The sequence below is a fragment of the Rhinolophus ferrumequinum genome, chromosome 20, assembly GCF_004115265.2.
Source record: "Rhinolophus ferrumequinum isolate MPI-CBG mRhiFer1 chromosome 20, mRhiFer1_v1.p, whole genome shotgun sequence".
Taxonomy (NCBI): domain Eukaryota; kingdom Metazoa; phylum Chordata; class Mammalia; order Chiroptera; family Rhinolophidae; genus Rhinolophus; species Rhinolophus ferrumequinum.
The window spans coordinates 31,090,136-31,107,025 of record NC_046303.1 but is presented as its reverse complement, the minus strand read 5'-3'; the positions used below and the strand labels follow the sequence as shown (position 1 = coordinate 31,107,025).

Below are 16,890 nucleotides of genomic sequence, written 5' to 3'. Positions count from 1 at the left end.
AGCTAAAAATTCAAGTATTTATATAACAATCCTAAATGTTAAATGTTAATGACTTTGTTAAAAGTAGTTGTGGGCCAGATTTGGCCTGCAGGTTGGCAATTTGTGACTTCTGTTCTTGACTTTTAATTAAAAAAGAAATCATAAAATACTATAATATACTTCAGATAAGAGAAGAAACAATCATTCACAGCACTACAGTTCTAACAAATCAGCCTTGGCCTTGTCCATATGCCTTTTAATTTTTATTTACCTGTATGTATTTCTTGCTACCACATGTGTTACTGGGGGAGAGGTACATAATTTTGCTTTTTTCTTTTTTCACTTAACACATTGTCATAAGCATTATCTTCTGAAAGTGCATTGTTTCCATATAGGCTGAGATGACTTTGGTAGAGAAAAATATGGAAATGAGAATACTCCAGTATTAGTCTGAACTGTAGGTTTTTTAGTTTTTTTTTCTTTCTGAAACTGACGTGTAAGACTGGTATTATATCACCCATATCTGACTGTTGGTATGTTTCAGACTTGAGTATGTATTTTGTTTTGATAGGGCCTTTTGAAACCAGTGGACACTGCTTTCAATTTGAGAAGAATGAAAACAGAGGTTTTTGTGGGCACCAGGCTGGTTTATTTTAGCAAATCGCCTTTGTGATTTGGGGCAGCACACGTCTTCTCTCATCTTTTGCTTTGAACACTTCAAAAGGTCTTTGAGGGGAAAAGAGGTAGTAATAACAGTTATGTAAGATCTAACATTTATACAAGAGTTGGCACAATATAATCACATTCCTTAGGGGGTCCACTGGTCTATCATTAAGTTAATATATTTGCCTCTTTCTATACAGTGATGGTGTTGTGTCATTAATTTTTAGTTTCAAGGGGTACAGTTGGCAGCATTAAATTCTATTACTGAGTTCTTAGTTGATGAGCCCTTCTGAAAACTTTCTAGAGAAATCTGACCTACACTGTTAGCACTCTGGGGCAACAAGAATTATTCCTTCTCAGAGAATATCACTCTTCATTTCTTCCCACTTCTTACATGATTTTTTTTTTTTTTTTAACTGAAGAAATCACTTTGGAGGAAATGCCGTCCACTCCTACCTCACAGAAAATCCAACTAGCTCTAATTCTTTATAGGAACATCCTGGCAAGAATAGACAACTAAAAGTCAAGGAGTAAATCCCTTGCTAAGTGTAGGTTTCATAGGAATGCAAGAAAATTGGCATTGAGGAGATGATGATTTTCAGAAAAACTGAGCAAAAGTTTGCTCGAAGAGAAGGCATCAGAAATAGCTTAGTGAATGTTGCCCTTGTTTTGAACTTAGGAAAATTCCACACAAATTTATGTTTTTGCTTTCATAAAATGGCTATGAGAGTTAAATTTCAGAAGAGTATTATATTTGTTTTTAAAATTCCACTTGGAATGTCTTTTTCTGTAGAAGAAACATCTTTGAAACAATTACGATTAGCATGAACACTTCATAAAACATTAGACTGGGAAAAGAGCTTGGTAGTTCCTAAGAATATAATTCAATTGTCATAAATTTGCCTTTTTGTGTGGAATTTGGACTTTGAAAAATGGAAAATGTTTCAGAAGATACCTTAGAAATCAAATTAACATATCTGGTCCTACCTAAAGGTGCACATAAATTGTCATTCATTTGCCAAAATTTCAAACCTGAGCTAAAATTTTCTTTACACAGCCAAATTGGCAAACATTTCTTATATAACCCCTATAAGTGGTTAATTTGCAAATTGGCGCACTTAATATACCCTATTATAAAAAAAGATTAAAGCAGTGTTTTAAAAAAAAATCAAGTACAACAAAATTCCTTTTATTGATTTTTAAGAGCAGTTGAGTTAATTTTTTTTAAATGAGTGAACAGAATTGAAATATATAATAATTTTTAAATCATAGTAGTATGATTTAATTTTTTTTAAAGTGTCACAATTTGTTTTGCAGTTTCTGCTTCTATTGTTATGGCCTGCTTCTCAATTACAATTTACATTTGTGGTATTTCCTTCTTTCTCTTAATGACTTTTGGTAGAACTAATTAATCATCACTCAGTTAATGATATTGGGCAAATAGCAAGCTCAATATTATTAATAAAATACTGGAAAAACTCATTTTACTTAAAAACATAGATATAAAAGCATCCTAAATATACTATATACAACTGGAATCCAGCACAATATTAAGGGGATACTATGTTATGATTAACTTAGGATTGATTAAAAAATTCAAAGATATTTTATATAGGGAAATGTATTACCATAATTCAGCATATGAAAAGGTCAAAGAGGGGAAAGTAATCATTGCGATATATACTTGAATGGTACTTAAGAAATTTAAATGTCTATTCCCATATTTTAAAACTTAGTAAACTGGGAATAGAAATATATTTTTTTTCTCAATCTGATAAGGAATAGCAATCTCAAACTAATAGCTTACATCTTTTATAGACAAGGGTAAAGCATGTAGTACTTTATAGCCCTTAAAGAAGAATGACTTATGTTTAGTTGAATACATGTCTCTCTTTCTCAGGAAATGACAAGCTCCTCAAGAGCACACATAAGTGATATTTGAGGTTGTATCCATATAGTAGGTATTTGATAAATGTTTGTTGAATGAATCAACTATTATCTAAACATATATACATGTCTATGTCATCATATATGTGATCAATGATATCATGCTATGCAAACTATTTGACATGTTTTTCTAATCAAGTAGCTCTATTTTTCTATTTCAATATATTTTAATCTTACCTGATATCTATGTTATCTTCAAGTTTTCCCAATTACAACATAATTCCGTTTGTATTTAACATTGATACCTGTCCTCCCAGCTCTCAGCATCTATGAACCAAAACCCTTATATCCATAGATTTTTCTCAAGGGAGGTGAGGTCCCTCCATGGAGACCTAAATGCAGCAATGAAGAAATGTCTTCTGAAACACTTGACAGGGGAACAGAGATACAAAGGAATGAAGTAGAAGTCATTCAGGCTTTCAGCTTTGTGTGTACTCCCGAGTAGAGGTTGGGATGGAAATGCAGATGTCTGCAGCTCCTCTGCTGTTCGGTTTGAATAGTAGGCCTCTGTATAGTAACTATTAAGTGTCACGTTGGCAGACTACTTTGGTAAAATTCAGATATTTGATCAACTCTGCCTTTCCCTCATCCATTGCCTAGTGAACTCTCAAAGAAGGAAATTAGAATAATTTGCTTGTAGTCAAAGTGTGCTGGCAGCACCTGGTTAGCACTTCCTTTTCTCAGTGATTCCAGTGGAGGAAAATGTGCTACGAGGCTACACGGGCTTAATGTGCCCAACAGAAAATTCTCAGGACTTTCATCTTTTTACACAATCAGATTCCATAGGATTCTCTGGCATTACATCTGCCTCAAAGGACTTTTGACCCTTTTTTGGTGGAAAAGTCACCATCTTCTCAGGTGCTCTGATGAGGGCTACGGCTCAAGGAGAGATAATAAGGAGGTTTTAGGAAAGATCAAAAAGTATAATAAAAGAATGCAAAACCTTGGAGAAAATTTAACAAGACTCTTCAAATTTTGTAGATACAAAATTCTTTACGTTACCATTATGCAAAGAGAAGATGACAAGATGCTACCAGCTAACTGGACTCTAGGGAAACCAATATCCCTGATTCAAGGCTGGTTAAAAGTCAGTCTCTTTGGAAAGTAAAATAAAATGTACACTACAGGGTTTTCTCTTTATGTAGCACATTAACTGATAAAACATTTTTGGTATCGCTGTCTTCAGGAGAGGGTACGGTGTCTACCCATATGGTTACAGTACACGGTCAACATCTGTTTCAACAAGGGTTTGCTGAGCCTTCTTCTACAGTAACGACTTGCTTGAAAGCAGCTCTGTCATGGGAAGTCTTACATTTCTTTTTGAATCCGGCTCTGATGGACTTCCTGTGTGGCTTCGTGTGGCCCACTCTATGTTAGGGCTTTGATGTTAGGCAACAGGGAAGATTCTCACCCAGTAAATTAAGAAAAAGGCTTTTTTTTAAAAAAAAAAAAAAAAGAGCCTGATATATTTACAGCACTGTTCCAATTTTATCCCTAACATCAGAAAATCTTTATCATCGTCATTGCCATTCCCAAGTAAGGAAATAATGGAGGTTGGGAAGTAAAACATTCACTCATGATTTAAATGCCATCCTTAATTAATTGATTCGTGTAAATGACTGGGACAGATTGAGTGATATGATGGATTTCAAAATGTCCTTATTATTCAGTGTGTTATGTTTGGAAATGGCACTTAGAAAAATAGATATTTGAGGATGAGATTGACTGGAGATTTTCTGTTTGTCACTGAGCTCGCAATGGCCTACTCTGTTTTCTTTATCTCGTTAGTGACTAGTGATTTGTTTGACAGGGAAACTGTGGCGACCCAGGGAGCTCAGTATTCTGCCCTCGAGCTGTCTCTCCACCTTAGAGAGAAAAAGAATCATGTGAAAAAGAATAATGCACTTATGTCAGAAATTACCTAAGTTCATTTGGCAGAGAAGCTAGCTGGACGACTTTTTTTTTTTTCCTCCGCACAAACCAGCATTACAGTCAGCATTTTTAAGATAGGCTTTCCGTCTTCAATGTGCAGGTGAGTCTGAGAATGCCACTGGGACCCTGTGGCGACATCATGCTGTGTAACACTGAGTTCCTTTTCAGTGGCTTGGTAGAGAGTAAGGGAGTCAGGCAGACATGCCCTGATTTATTCTTGCATTTTTAAGTAAATAAAGTAAAAACTATTTCTTTGGGAATCAACTTGCCCTCATACTTCATACCCATCTGCAGAAAGGGCAAGTCAAGACCATTCATTTGTTCATTCATTCATCTATTCATTCAATAAATAGTTGAACACTTATTGTGTGCAAGACACATGACAAATGTTAAATGTTAAACCTGCCAGGAGTATAAAGACAGGCATTCTTTTTACTTCTAAACAGCTTGCTTCCAGTAAATTGACAGATTTAATCTGAAGCCATCTAAGAAAATTATAGCTCTCATAAGATGAGCAATAATGTCATGAACCATTGTTCCCAAATTATCTATAATTAATTTGTAATACATTCATGTGGGACAAGTTATTTTGATTCATTACTATCTGACATTGAGTCTTAACACTCGCTAGGTACTTGGTAAATGTCTATTGATTTGTTTGTGTGCTTGTGTGTGCATGCACAGCTTGCAAAAAAACTGGGTGGGATGGGTGTAGGATGAGTGGAGGAATAAGGACACAGGTAAAAGGAAGGAAGTTCAAGGTTGCTGAACAAGTTGCCTGAAGTGGACTTTCTCAAGGAGAACTACACGCAGTGGTTATAGGACTGAGGTATAAGATGAGGATTTTCGTACAGAAAGAAGATAGAAATCCATTTACTGGGCTCAAGACAAAAAGTCAGTAGAACTCGCAGTGTGTTTGGCTCAATGCTGAGTCCCCTGGGCTTTGTAACAGTGCTCGTTACCTCCTGCAGACCATCTTCAGATTTGGTCTTAAAACCCGGTACAAGGCTACTGTTGAGGTAAGTAGATTATAGATTGGCAAAGAGAACTGTGGAATAAGAGGCCCTGGTATTTCTCTATTCTTGTGTCATAGAAAGACTCGTTATTTCTGAATGAGGTTATTGAGGACAAATATATTTAGAGAGCAAGCCATTTGAGGTGGGCCTTAAAGAATGCATATGCTTTGGACAGGTGGGAGAAAGGGCATCCCAGATGATGGGGAAAAGCATAGACGAAGGAAAAGGGTGTGGGAGCATGGGATGTAAAATGCATGTTAGGGAGGAAGTATGAAAAGAGATCAGAGTCTAGGAGGTAAGTATGACTTTTGAGATAGTTGAGATCCCTGGCTCCTTTACCTGGTGGTTATTTATTGAATTTACTTTGGAGCTTATTAAAAACACAGGTACCTGGGCCACAGTTCTGAGGTGAGGTCTGGGACACTGCAATTTTATAATGCTTTGAAAATCTGAGGACTAGTTTGGGGAACCATTGGTCTGATAAAAAGGACTGAAACTAGGGCTGTGGGAATAAAAAAGGAAACAAAAGACACATGGGATGAGGAAAGGTGAATGGCGTTGGTACGAAGATGGATATGTCCAAAAGTTGTGAAAAAGCGGGACTTGGAGCTCAGTGGTGATCAGGACTTTGGGGTTATTTGGGCAGAAGATATATGGACATCTATTGGATCACCTAGGGTTAGAGTACAGAAGTGAGGGAGAAGCAACGCTGCCTGGGAAATGCCTGTCTTTATGGGGATGGAAAGAATAAGGGCCCTGCCAAAATTGGTCATGGGATTTGATGCTTTGGAGGTTGTCGTCGTCATCATCATCATCATCATCACCATCATTCTTGTGATTACATTTTTTCCTTATGATGTTTTATTTCCATAGGCTGAGTTTTGGAAGTCCATGAGTAATTCTCTGTTTATGATTCTTGCTACGTATTGGCATGTTGCTTTCCAGAAGAACTGTACTAATTTGAAATGCCACCAGCAGTGTTGAAGAGTGTCTCAGCATTTCAAATTAGACAAGTGAGAGAGTACTGCCTTCTAAATATTTATCAGATCTCACTTTCTTATAACCAAAACCCACAAAAGGTAAGAGCAAAGACATTCGTTAAAGAAGAATTTTAAGGCTTTCTACTCTGAGGACTAATAATGATAGAAAGAAGAATGGACACCAACTTGACTTTTGGTAAGAGTTGGACAGGAAGAAATTAACCACTCATTAGAGAGCAAGGGGTATGCAACCCAGACATCATGTCTTTTACTCCGAAGTTATACTTTCAACAGATGGCCAGGGATTGTTTCTGTTTTTCAAATTTTTACTTCACTCGACCTGCTAAACTGAAACTGAGCAAATAAAACGGGACCAATGAAGGGAGCATTTTATAAGAAGTTGGATAGCGATGAATTGGCAGAGGTTTAAAATATAAAGTCCTGTTACCCTCTTAGTAGGTCACTGCTAACTTTGAAGAATTTTGATGTTTTGTCTATTCTTTTTTTTTTTTTAATTTTTTAATTTATTGGGGTGACAATTGTTAGTAAAATTACATAGATTTCAAGTGTGCAATTCTGTATCATTGTCTATTCTTAAGAGAAGTATTGAAAAACAAATTGTCCCCTAAATTGTAAACTAATGGTTACATGGTAGGCCTTTTTAGATAAGATGCCAGAGGCTACATTGTCTGGCGTATTTAGGGTTGAATGATTATTTTCCATGATGTGGGAAAGTTCTGTACCTAGTATTTTGAAACAAAGTTGGGAAATGTGACCTTAATTTGCATATCCAATTCAATTGTGGGACCATAGAAACATACAGTGCCCCTTAGTCTAGAGTAGGTCTAAGGGATCTGTGCTAAAGGCAGGGTCCCTATGAAAGGGATCAAAGCCCCTCCCTTACACCCTCAGAGAGTTTGCCTAGGAAATAACCTAAAACTGATCAGTGTAGACAAATGCAACTCTTCCAAATAAGCAGACAAAATCAGGAGGGTTTCCCATCCAGAAACACTGGACAAAATGTAATTGACATGGTTAAAGAACTATTAGATCAATCAGAACGGGTTTGGTTGGCTATCACAGGAATTGGAGATCGTGCAGACTCTGGCAGCAGTGAGGGGGTGTGTCTGGCCTTGCTGAAAAATGTCGACGTGGTGGGGGTAAGGCAGGGAGAACCTGTGGTGAAAAACTACTTACTGACTTGTTCTGCTAAACTATTTATATATGGTTTATCTCCCCATAAGATTGGTAGGTTCCTTGAGAATTCTTTTAATCACATACCACAGTATTTTACACACTAGAGTTTTAGTAGATATTTATTGAATAAGTAGATGAAGATTCATATCAAAAATACTCTCTCCCTGCATGCATTGACTAGTCCATTCCGGAAATGACTGAAAACTAGAACTAATTGCTATAGTAAACAGGATGATTTCTATATGAAAATATTTTGTGATGGTATATTATGTTCACATATATTTGCTTACAGTTTCACTACTTTTATCATTTTAAAAATAAACTACCTGGTAAGATTTCAAACTGTCCAAGAAGCTGTGGGGAAACCATCATTTAATTTTAATAATACAGTAACTTGGTGGCAAAATGGTTGGAAAGTAAGACTTATGTCAATTAGTTAAATAAAAGTACAGCAATTGGAGAAGAGAAAGCTGAAAGGCAGTTTAATGATCATCCAATGTTTTAAAAGATAAGGCGGAAAGGACCTAAAAGGGCCTCTAGGCCTGCATGTTCATTTTGCTGAAGACAGACGACTTTCCTGTTTACAGTTTAGCAGCGCCCAGTATACAATCCTCCCACCCCTAGGCCTGGGCGTGGCCCTCTCCAAGGTGCTGCCATCTCAGGGGAAGTTTTTCTTCAAGTTTGTACAGAAGGAAACCAGCCAACATTTAATCCACCTTCCTAGGCTACCCTTGAAAACACAAACAACCTTTGCCTGTTTAATGGCTTGGCTTTAAGTTCCTTTTCAAAGAAAAGCTGCATTCTGTGCAAGTCTGACCTCCCCACAGATAATAAAGGAAAAAATGAAAAAAACTAGCACTTTCGATAGCATCTTTGGCTTGACTCCTTACCCCACTGCTCGTTACTGACAATAACTATTATTTCTTTTACTGAATAATATTTATGTGACTGGGGGGCAGGAGTGTGGTGAGTTAGTTACATAGACCACCTTTGTTGTTCTGCCTGAGCAAATGCCAACTCCAGTCTGCTAATCTGTGGACTTCTTCAGGGAGTGATTCTGATGGAATCATCACTTTTACTTCTGAAGTGTATAGTGAATTCAGGTGAGCTGCCAGATAACTAACAGAACAGCCAGACCACCTGGGGTCTGCTGCATTCTTCACCTGCCTGGGAGAAGTGGAAAAGGTCAGTAAAGTTTGTTCTATCTGAAAACTCAAGGCAAATTGAGGGCAAAGTAGCTGATCCTCCCTTTGTGAGGGAATGCGTGTCACAGTCAGCCAGAGTGAGATGCTGCTGTTCCATCTATAGCCAAAGAAATGCCCTTAAAGATGAAAGATTTGATCCCCACAGACATGTGAACAGCAGACATGAATCACTGTACCGGATTCCATTACTTCTACCATTTGAAACCAGGGGAAGGAGTCAGTGTCCAGAACCAGAAAGGGCTACTTGTCTTAAGGAGAGAATGAGTCTGGAGCGGTGGTTCTGGCTGTACATTTGACTCACCCGGAGAGTTAAAAAACACAGATGCCTGGTTCCCACCCCACACATTCTGATTTAATTGGTCTGAAAGTAGCCCGGGCCTTAGGCCAGGCTTGAGCTAATCACAGGTTTAGATGCTGACATATTTGAGGATCAGTGATGCTTTGTGTCTGCTGACTAACGAAAGCAATAGTCCATCCCAGACATTTTCTAAAAGTGGTTCTAGGGTCAACCAGAAGCATTTCCTAGAATACAGATTCTCAGGCCCCGCCCCAGAGATACTGAATCAGAATTTCTGGGTTTGGAGATCAACATTCTGTATTTTAGTAAACCTGCCAGGTCATTCTGCTCCACACCAGAATTTGAGAGCCACTTATTTAAGTCCAGACCTTGCTACGCAAAGTGTGGTCCACAGACTGGCAGCATCTGTATCCCCTGGAGCCTGTTAGAAGTACCGCAGAGCTACTAAATCAGAATCTGTGTTTAACAATATTCCCAGGTATCTATGTGCATTAAAGTTTGAGAAGCACTGGTCGAAGAAACAGTGACCAGTTGATGTTCTCACTGGACTTTAGTGGCATCTTTCAGAGCATTCAGGTAAGAGGACAAGAGCACAGCCAGAGTTAAGAAGAAAAGCTGAGACATCGCATTTTCATACTTCTGCCGGAGGAGCTTACATGGAATCTGTCACATAGGCAGGGCTTTGACTCAGAGAAACACTGGTAGTAGGTATAGTGGATGTGGTAGTAATAAGAGCAGCTACTGTTTATCAAATAGTTACTTTGTGTTTTATAGGGATAATTACATGTAATCCCTGTAGAAAACCAGAGATAGACTATTCATCCATCTATTCATTCATTCAACGATATTGTATTATCTAAGCTTGTATGTCAAGTGCGGTTGTAGACATGTATCCTTGTACTAGAGGGATGTAGCTGGCGCTACCATTATGAAGCTTAAGTCCAGATCAAACAAGCAGTAATAAATACTCTGATGTATAATAAAGTCATAGATAAATCTAAGTGCTATGGAGAAAGTAAAGCAGGATAAGGGAAGGGGATAAGTGTGACAAGTGCTATTTGAGATAGGGTGGCGAAAGAAGAAAACCTCTCTGAGCAGGTGACACTTGAGCCAAGACATGGATGAAGCAAAGGCATGAGCCATACAGCTTTTTGAGGGAAGGACATCAAGGAGGACGCAGGAGATAAAGAGGACACAGAGAGGGAGGAAGACAGTGGTTAGAGATAAGTTTTGAAGATAGCTCTAGGCCAGGTCATCAATTGTCTCATAAGCCACGGTAGATCTTTACACACAAGGAAACCGAGCAGGGCTCCTCAAACTTTAAGGTGACCATGAATTGCCTGGGACTTAATGAAACTATTGTGGTTAGTGAGTCTGGGGTGAAACCGGAGTCTCTGTCTGTGTTTGAGACGAGCACCCCATAGATGCTTATGCTTGTAGTCTGGGGGCCACATTTAGAGTAAGCAAAAGGGTGTGTGGTTGAGAACCTAACGCGACCCGCCCAATGTCACAGAGCTGGTAAGTCTCAGAGGCAAGAAATGAATCTCAGATGCCTGACTCCAAAGTCCCTGCTGTCCATCCGTTCTCTACCACATGACCTCTGGCCTGCTTCACCTGTAACTGCCTATGTGCAGGAAATTGAAAAGGCCCGCCCGAGAAAGGTCCTTGCGTGCAATCTGTTTATAGAAGAGGTATTTATCCCTTCTTATTTCGAAGGAGAAATAACAAGGGAAATTGAATGCTTGAGTAACTACTGATACTTTGTGCTGTCTCTTGTGACATATTTAAAAGATGTACGATATCCCGGGTATCGTAGAGACAAATGGTGTGGTTGGTGACCATCTTCGTGTAATATGTAAATTAAAAACACCAAAATACCCATGAGCCTTGAAGAGCCTTGAATTAAAAACACCAAAATACCCATGAGCCTAATGCAGTAACTGACTTGAGGAAGCCAGTTATTCTCCAGGCCCTGCCGCCTGCACCATCTGGCCTGACCTCCCCACAAGCTCCTGCGCTGGCCCATTTGCACACTTATATTTGGTTCTTTTCACCTGGGAGATACGTGGCACTCCCAGGTGTGGATGGGCTCTGTCTGGGGTGTCAGAGATACATGGAGCAGGTTGCATGTTCAAAGCAATCAGGCTTCAGTCAAAAAAAAAAAAAAAAGATGAGGGAGTGTGGAGTTGGAATATTTAGCTCTAGGATTCCTTCCATGAAACCAACCATAACTTCTAGTATTACGGAGATGTTCAAAGGAAAAGATGGCACCTTGCTTTCCTTGTCACTTAATATTCACAGGGTCTTCCTTGCACCTGCTGGGGGTGGGGGTTGGAACGCGGGATGAAGAAGTGGGAGATGTTCTGTGTATGTATTGTATATGCCATTGCCTTGATGAATGACATGGTTTGGTTTGTTTTCCTCCCCTTTTGTTAATTATCTGTGTTCTTTTTCCTTTGTGCTGCACGATTAGGACCCTGCAGTGGGACACAGACCCCTCAGTGCTCCAGCTGCAGTCAGACTCAGAACTTGGGTATATGTCAGCTCTTTTGTTACTCCTTTTATTATTTCTTTGCTACAGTTGTGTTGGAATGCTGGAGCTGTTGTTGCTCTTGTTTTTCCCCCTTTTGTTGAGCTTCCAGTTTGATAAGTTTATTTCCTTCTGTTAGCTTTCCTTACAAAGTTAAGCTTTGAAGAAAGTCTCTCTTTGTGGAAAACACCACAAAAAGATGGCTTTTGGTCTCCCCTTCTTAATTTCTATGATTGCAAAACAACACTCTCCCAAAACAAAAAATACAAACACGTGCCCTCACCTCTGCTTCAAGGTGGGGCACACAAGTTCTGCAATGGGAGATACGATGGACTTTATGCTAACTGTCTGTCCCTTTTACTAATAAGTTGCCTTAGGTTAATTTTTGTCTAAAATCAGTATTAAAATGTGTGTGTTGTTGGTTCCTTTCCTTTTCACTTTTTTGGGGACTCTCAATTTGAATTGAGCTTGAACATATAAATATTTCTGTTAAAGAAAAAGCAAATTTATTGACTCCCTCAGTGTTAAGAAATCTCAAATACTTAATGATGGGTAATGTCTCCTACATCCTAAAGACTGTTTTGGTGGGGCAGAGGGGTTCACATGGAAATGTATTGACACAGTTAAAAGATAGCTTCAGAACTGAAAATGTCATATATATGTACAATGGACTATTATTCCGCTATAAAAAGAATGAAATCCTACCATTTGTGATGACATAGATGGACCTAAAGTGCATTACGCTAAGTGAAATAAGTCAGACAGAAAAAGATAGAACCATATGGTTTCACTTACATGTGGAATTTAAAAATCAAGAAACAAAACAAAACAAAAAAACAAAACCAAGCTCATGGATAGAGAACACTTTGGTGGTTGCTTGAGGTGGGGTGTTGGGGCTGGGCAAAAATGGGGTTCTAAAGGTACAAATTTCCAGTTATAAATTTAGTAAGTCATGGGGACATAATGTACAGCATGACTATAATTAATAATACTGTATTGCATGTTGAAAGTAGCTAGGAGAGTGGATCTTGACAGTTCCTATCACAAGAAAAAGATTTGTAACTCCATAGTGATGGATGTTAACAGGATCCATCACTATGGATGTTGCAGTGATCATTTTGCAATATATACAAATATTGAATCATTACGTTGCATACCTGCAACTAATACAATGTTATGTCAATTATACCTCAATAAAAAATGTCATCCACAAAGAATCAAACACGCATCCACATTCTAGAAACCTGATTAATTTCTCTTATAGGATTGGAGTTGGCTGTGGTCACACATGGGAAATTTCCAGTGGGGTGCTTGTGCCAGCTTCTGGTCAAGCTAAGGAGAGCGGACTGTATGCCTCTCTTCCTCACTTTGCATTCAGTGAAATCAGATTGAAATCTGCCATGGTGAGAATATTTACACCACAAAAATTGGCAAATGCTACAAACCAAGGCTTGCTTCCTTTCCCGAAGTCGGTTATTAAACACTTACCACCGTGCTACTGGGTAACGTAATATACCGTAATAGCAAATCTTATGAAACTAGTTTATGAAACTATTAAAAGTATTTCATGAAACTATTATTTTTTTCCTTTCTAAATATAACCCAATGAATCCCAAAATGGGTATGAATGTATGTATGTATGTATTTATTTATTTATTTAGAATTCCTGGGCATGTATCTCTGGGTTTATATCAATGTCAGTGCCTACTGTAGGTATGCCAGGAGGTTGAAGAGCTCTTTGCATGTTACGGTCAAAGCCATCTGTCCGTGTCCCTTTGTATATGCAAAAGTTCTTGGCAGACTCACTATAATGCTAAAGTAAGGAAATATCCTAACTGGCAATACTATTTCTTTTAAACTTGACTGAATTCTTGGTTATTTAGGTTGGTGCAAAAATAATTGCGGTTTTTGCAATTTTTTAACCTTTTAAACTGCATTTACATTTGCACCAACCATGTTTCCCTGAAAATAAGATGTAGCTGGACCATCATCTCTAATGCGTCTTTTGGAGCAAAAATTAATATAACACCCAGTCTTATTTTAATATAATGTAAGACTGAGTCTAATATAATATAATATAATATAATATAATATAATATAATATAATATAATATAATATCAGACCGGGTCTTATATTAATTTTTGCCCCAAAAGACGCATTAGAGCTGATAGTCCAGCTACATCTTATTTTCGGGGAAATACAGTAGTTATATAATTCATTGTACATTATATTGCTATCTGTATTATTATTTAAATAATCAAGAAATATGACTTGAGTCAAGCAGGGAAACAGTGCATACATGGTATGTCACGGTTCAGGGGAACTTCGGAGTGCAGTTCCTCAATATGTCATTGTGCTTAAGAAAACGAGGATGAAACTGGCAGAGAGTCTACCTGATGCACTTGAATGAACAGATTTTTTAGACAGATTGTGGCATTGCTGCATTACACTTGCTGCTGTGGAACAGTTAGGAATTTTCCCATTTTATCTGTTTTCCAAGCAAACACTCAGTTGCCTATGCAGATTAAAACTTGTGACTCAGGGCAGCTCGTTAGCTCCGTTGGTTAGAGTGCGGCGCTCTTAACAACAAAGTTGCCAGTCCGATCCCCACATGGGCCACTGTGAGCTGCGCCCTCCACAACTAGATTGAAATAACTACTTGACTTGGAGCTGATGGGTCCTGGAAAAACACACTTAAATAAATAAAAAAGTTTTAAAAAATACCAAAAACTTGTGACTCATTCAAGGGAGGTGGCACATGTGTGGCTCCCACCTTGCCTGCCATGTTTTACTTTGGAGTGGACCCAGTGACTCAGAGAGAGAGAGAGAGATGAGATGTGAGACTTTTTGTTCGCTGGGTAGTTTACTTTAGAGAATTTGGAAGGAACATTCAGATAATATTTGAGAGAGGAGATTATTTTAGCCATATTACAATTGCAAATATTGATTTAATGAGAAGTTTCCCTCTTCTGATCTTTCTTATGTGCAGAGCACTCTTTCTTATATATAATTTTATGAAATATACCTCAGGCAACAAGATTTTTCTAGAGACAATATTATTTCCTCCTTTTAACCCTTGCCGTGGGATTGGCCATAGCCCATAGCTTGCTCTGTCACTTGATTTTAAAAAAACAGCTTTATTGAAGTATAATTGACATTAAAAAGAAAAAAAAAACTGCACACATTGAAAGTGCTCCAATTGGTAAGTTTTAACATGTACACCCAACCGTGAAACTATCACCACTATCAAGATAATGAATGTATTCATTATCCCCAGAAGTTTCCATGCCCCTTTATAATCCTCATTCCTGCTTCTCCGCATCCCCCCAAACAACTGATCTGCTTTGTGTCATCAGACATTCCATTTCCTCGAATGTCATAGAAATGAAATCATGCAGTAGGTACTCGCCGACTGACTTCTTTCGGTCAGAATAATTATTTCAAGATTCATTGTATGTCAGCAGGTCGTTCCTTTTTTATTTCTGAGTGGCACTCCTATGCATAGATATACCACAGTTTATGTATGAACTTTTTGATGTATGTTTGGGTTGTTTCCAGTTTTTGCCCATTACAAGTAAAACTGAAATGAGCATTCATGTACGAATCTTTTTATGGTCATATGCTGTCATTTCTTTTGGGGAAATACTGCCAAGTAGAATGGCTGAATCGTATAGTGGATGTACATTTAACTGAAGACCCTGTCAAACTATTTCAAAGTGGTTTTACCATTATATATTTTCACTAGCAGTGTATGAAAGCCTCAGTTCCTCCATATTCTTGATTCTTGAATATTTAGTTCTGACTCTTAAGACAAATTATTATTTTTTTACCATTATTAAGGGAGGACAGTCGTTTTCTTCATTATGATTTTAATTTGCATTTCCCTAGCTAGCGTCTAATGATGTTGAATATCTCCTTATGTGTTCATTTACCATTTGAATATCTTCTCTGATGAAATGTCTGTTTAAATCTTTCTTTGGCCCTTATTTTTCAATTGGGTTGTTTGTTTTATCATTATTGTTAGAGTTTTTGAGAGTTCTTTATATATTTGGGATACAATCCTTTATCTGATATATAATTTGTAAATATTTTCTGCCAGCCTGTGACTTGTCTTTTTCATTCTCTTAACAGTGTCTTTAAGACACATTTCACTTTTGACAAATTCCAATTTACAAATTTGTTGTTTAATGGATCGTGCTTTTGTTGACATAATTTCCATTTTCAATGTTTCTTTAAATATGTGGTAGGATACAGTTCACCTGTGAAACCATTTGGATTTGGAATTTTATTATGAGGAAGGTTTAAAAATACAAATTCAATAACTTTATTAGTAGTGGAGCTATTGTGGTTATCTACATTTTTCTTAGTGAGCTTTGGTAATTTGTGTCTTTCAAGTAATATGTCCATTTCATATACATTGGCAAATTTATTGGCCTCAAATTATGTATATAATCCCTTACCATCTTTTTACTATCTGCAGAATCTTTAGATATAATCACTTTTCTCATTCCTGACACTGGTAAATTTTGTCTTCTGTCTTTTTCTTGCTATGAGTATGGCTAGAGGTTTATCAATTTTACTGTTCTTCTCAAAAACCAGCATTTGTTTTTTATTTTTTATTTTTCTCTATTGTTCTATTTCATTGATTTCTACTCTGATCTTAATTAGTTCTTTTCTTCTGCTTACTTTGTGTTTAATTTGCTTTTCTTTTTTTAGTTTCTTAAAGTGCAAGCAAAGCTCATTGATTTGAGACCTTTCTTCATTTCTAATATATGTGTGTAATGCTATAAAATTTCTTTTAAGTACTTCTTAGTAGCTTAGTAGCTTTGATATTTTGTCATTTTCATTCAGTTCAACATACTTCCTAATTTCCCTTTTTATTTTATGTTTAACTTTATCTTTTATCTTTATTTTAAGTAATTTGGAAGTGTGTTATTTAGTTTCCAAATATTTGGGGATTTTTCAGAGACCTTTCTGTTAATGATTTCTAATGTAATTCTATTGTGGTTAAAGAACATACTTTGTGTTATTTGTATCCTGTTAAATTTCTTGAGGCGTATTTTATGGTCCATAGTATGATCTGTCTTAGTGACTGTCCTGTGTGCCCTTGAAAAGGATGTATATTTTGCTGTTGTTGGGTGA

General features: G+C 37.4%; 1 protein-coding gene across 9 annotated transcripts in view; it reads left to right on the top strand.

The window, feature by feature from the left end:
- The window catches only part of DYNC1I1 (dynein cytoplasmic 1 intermediate chain 1), a 295,576-nt gene that overhangs the window by 41,697 nt on the left and 236,989 nt on the right, over window positions 1–16,890 (top strand). For 5 of the 9 annotated variants that reach the window (XM_033088732.1, XM_033088729.1, XM_033088730.1 and 2 more), the window contains one exon: window positions 11,691–11,750. The exons of the other annotated variants lie outside the window; for them this stretch is intronic. In XM_033088732.1, the coding sequence (XP_032944623.1) occupies window positions 11,691–11,750 (60 nt within the window). The remainder of the gene's footprint in view (window positions 1–11,690; window positions 11,751–16,890) is intronic. 9 annotated transcript variants of the gene reach the window in all.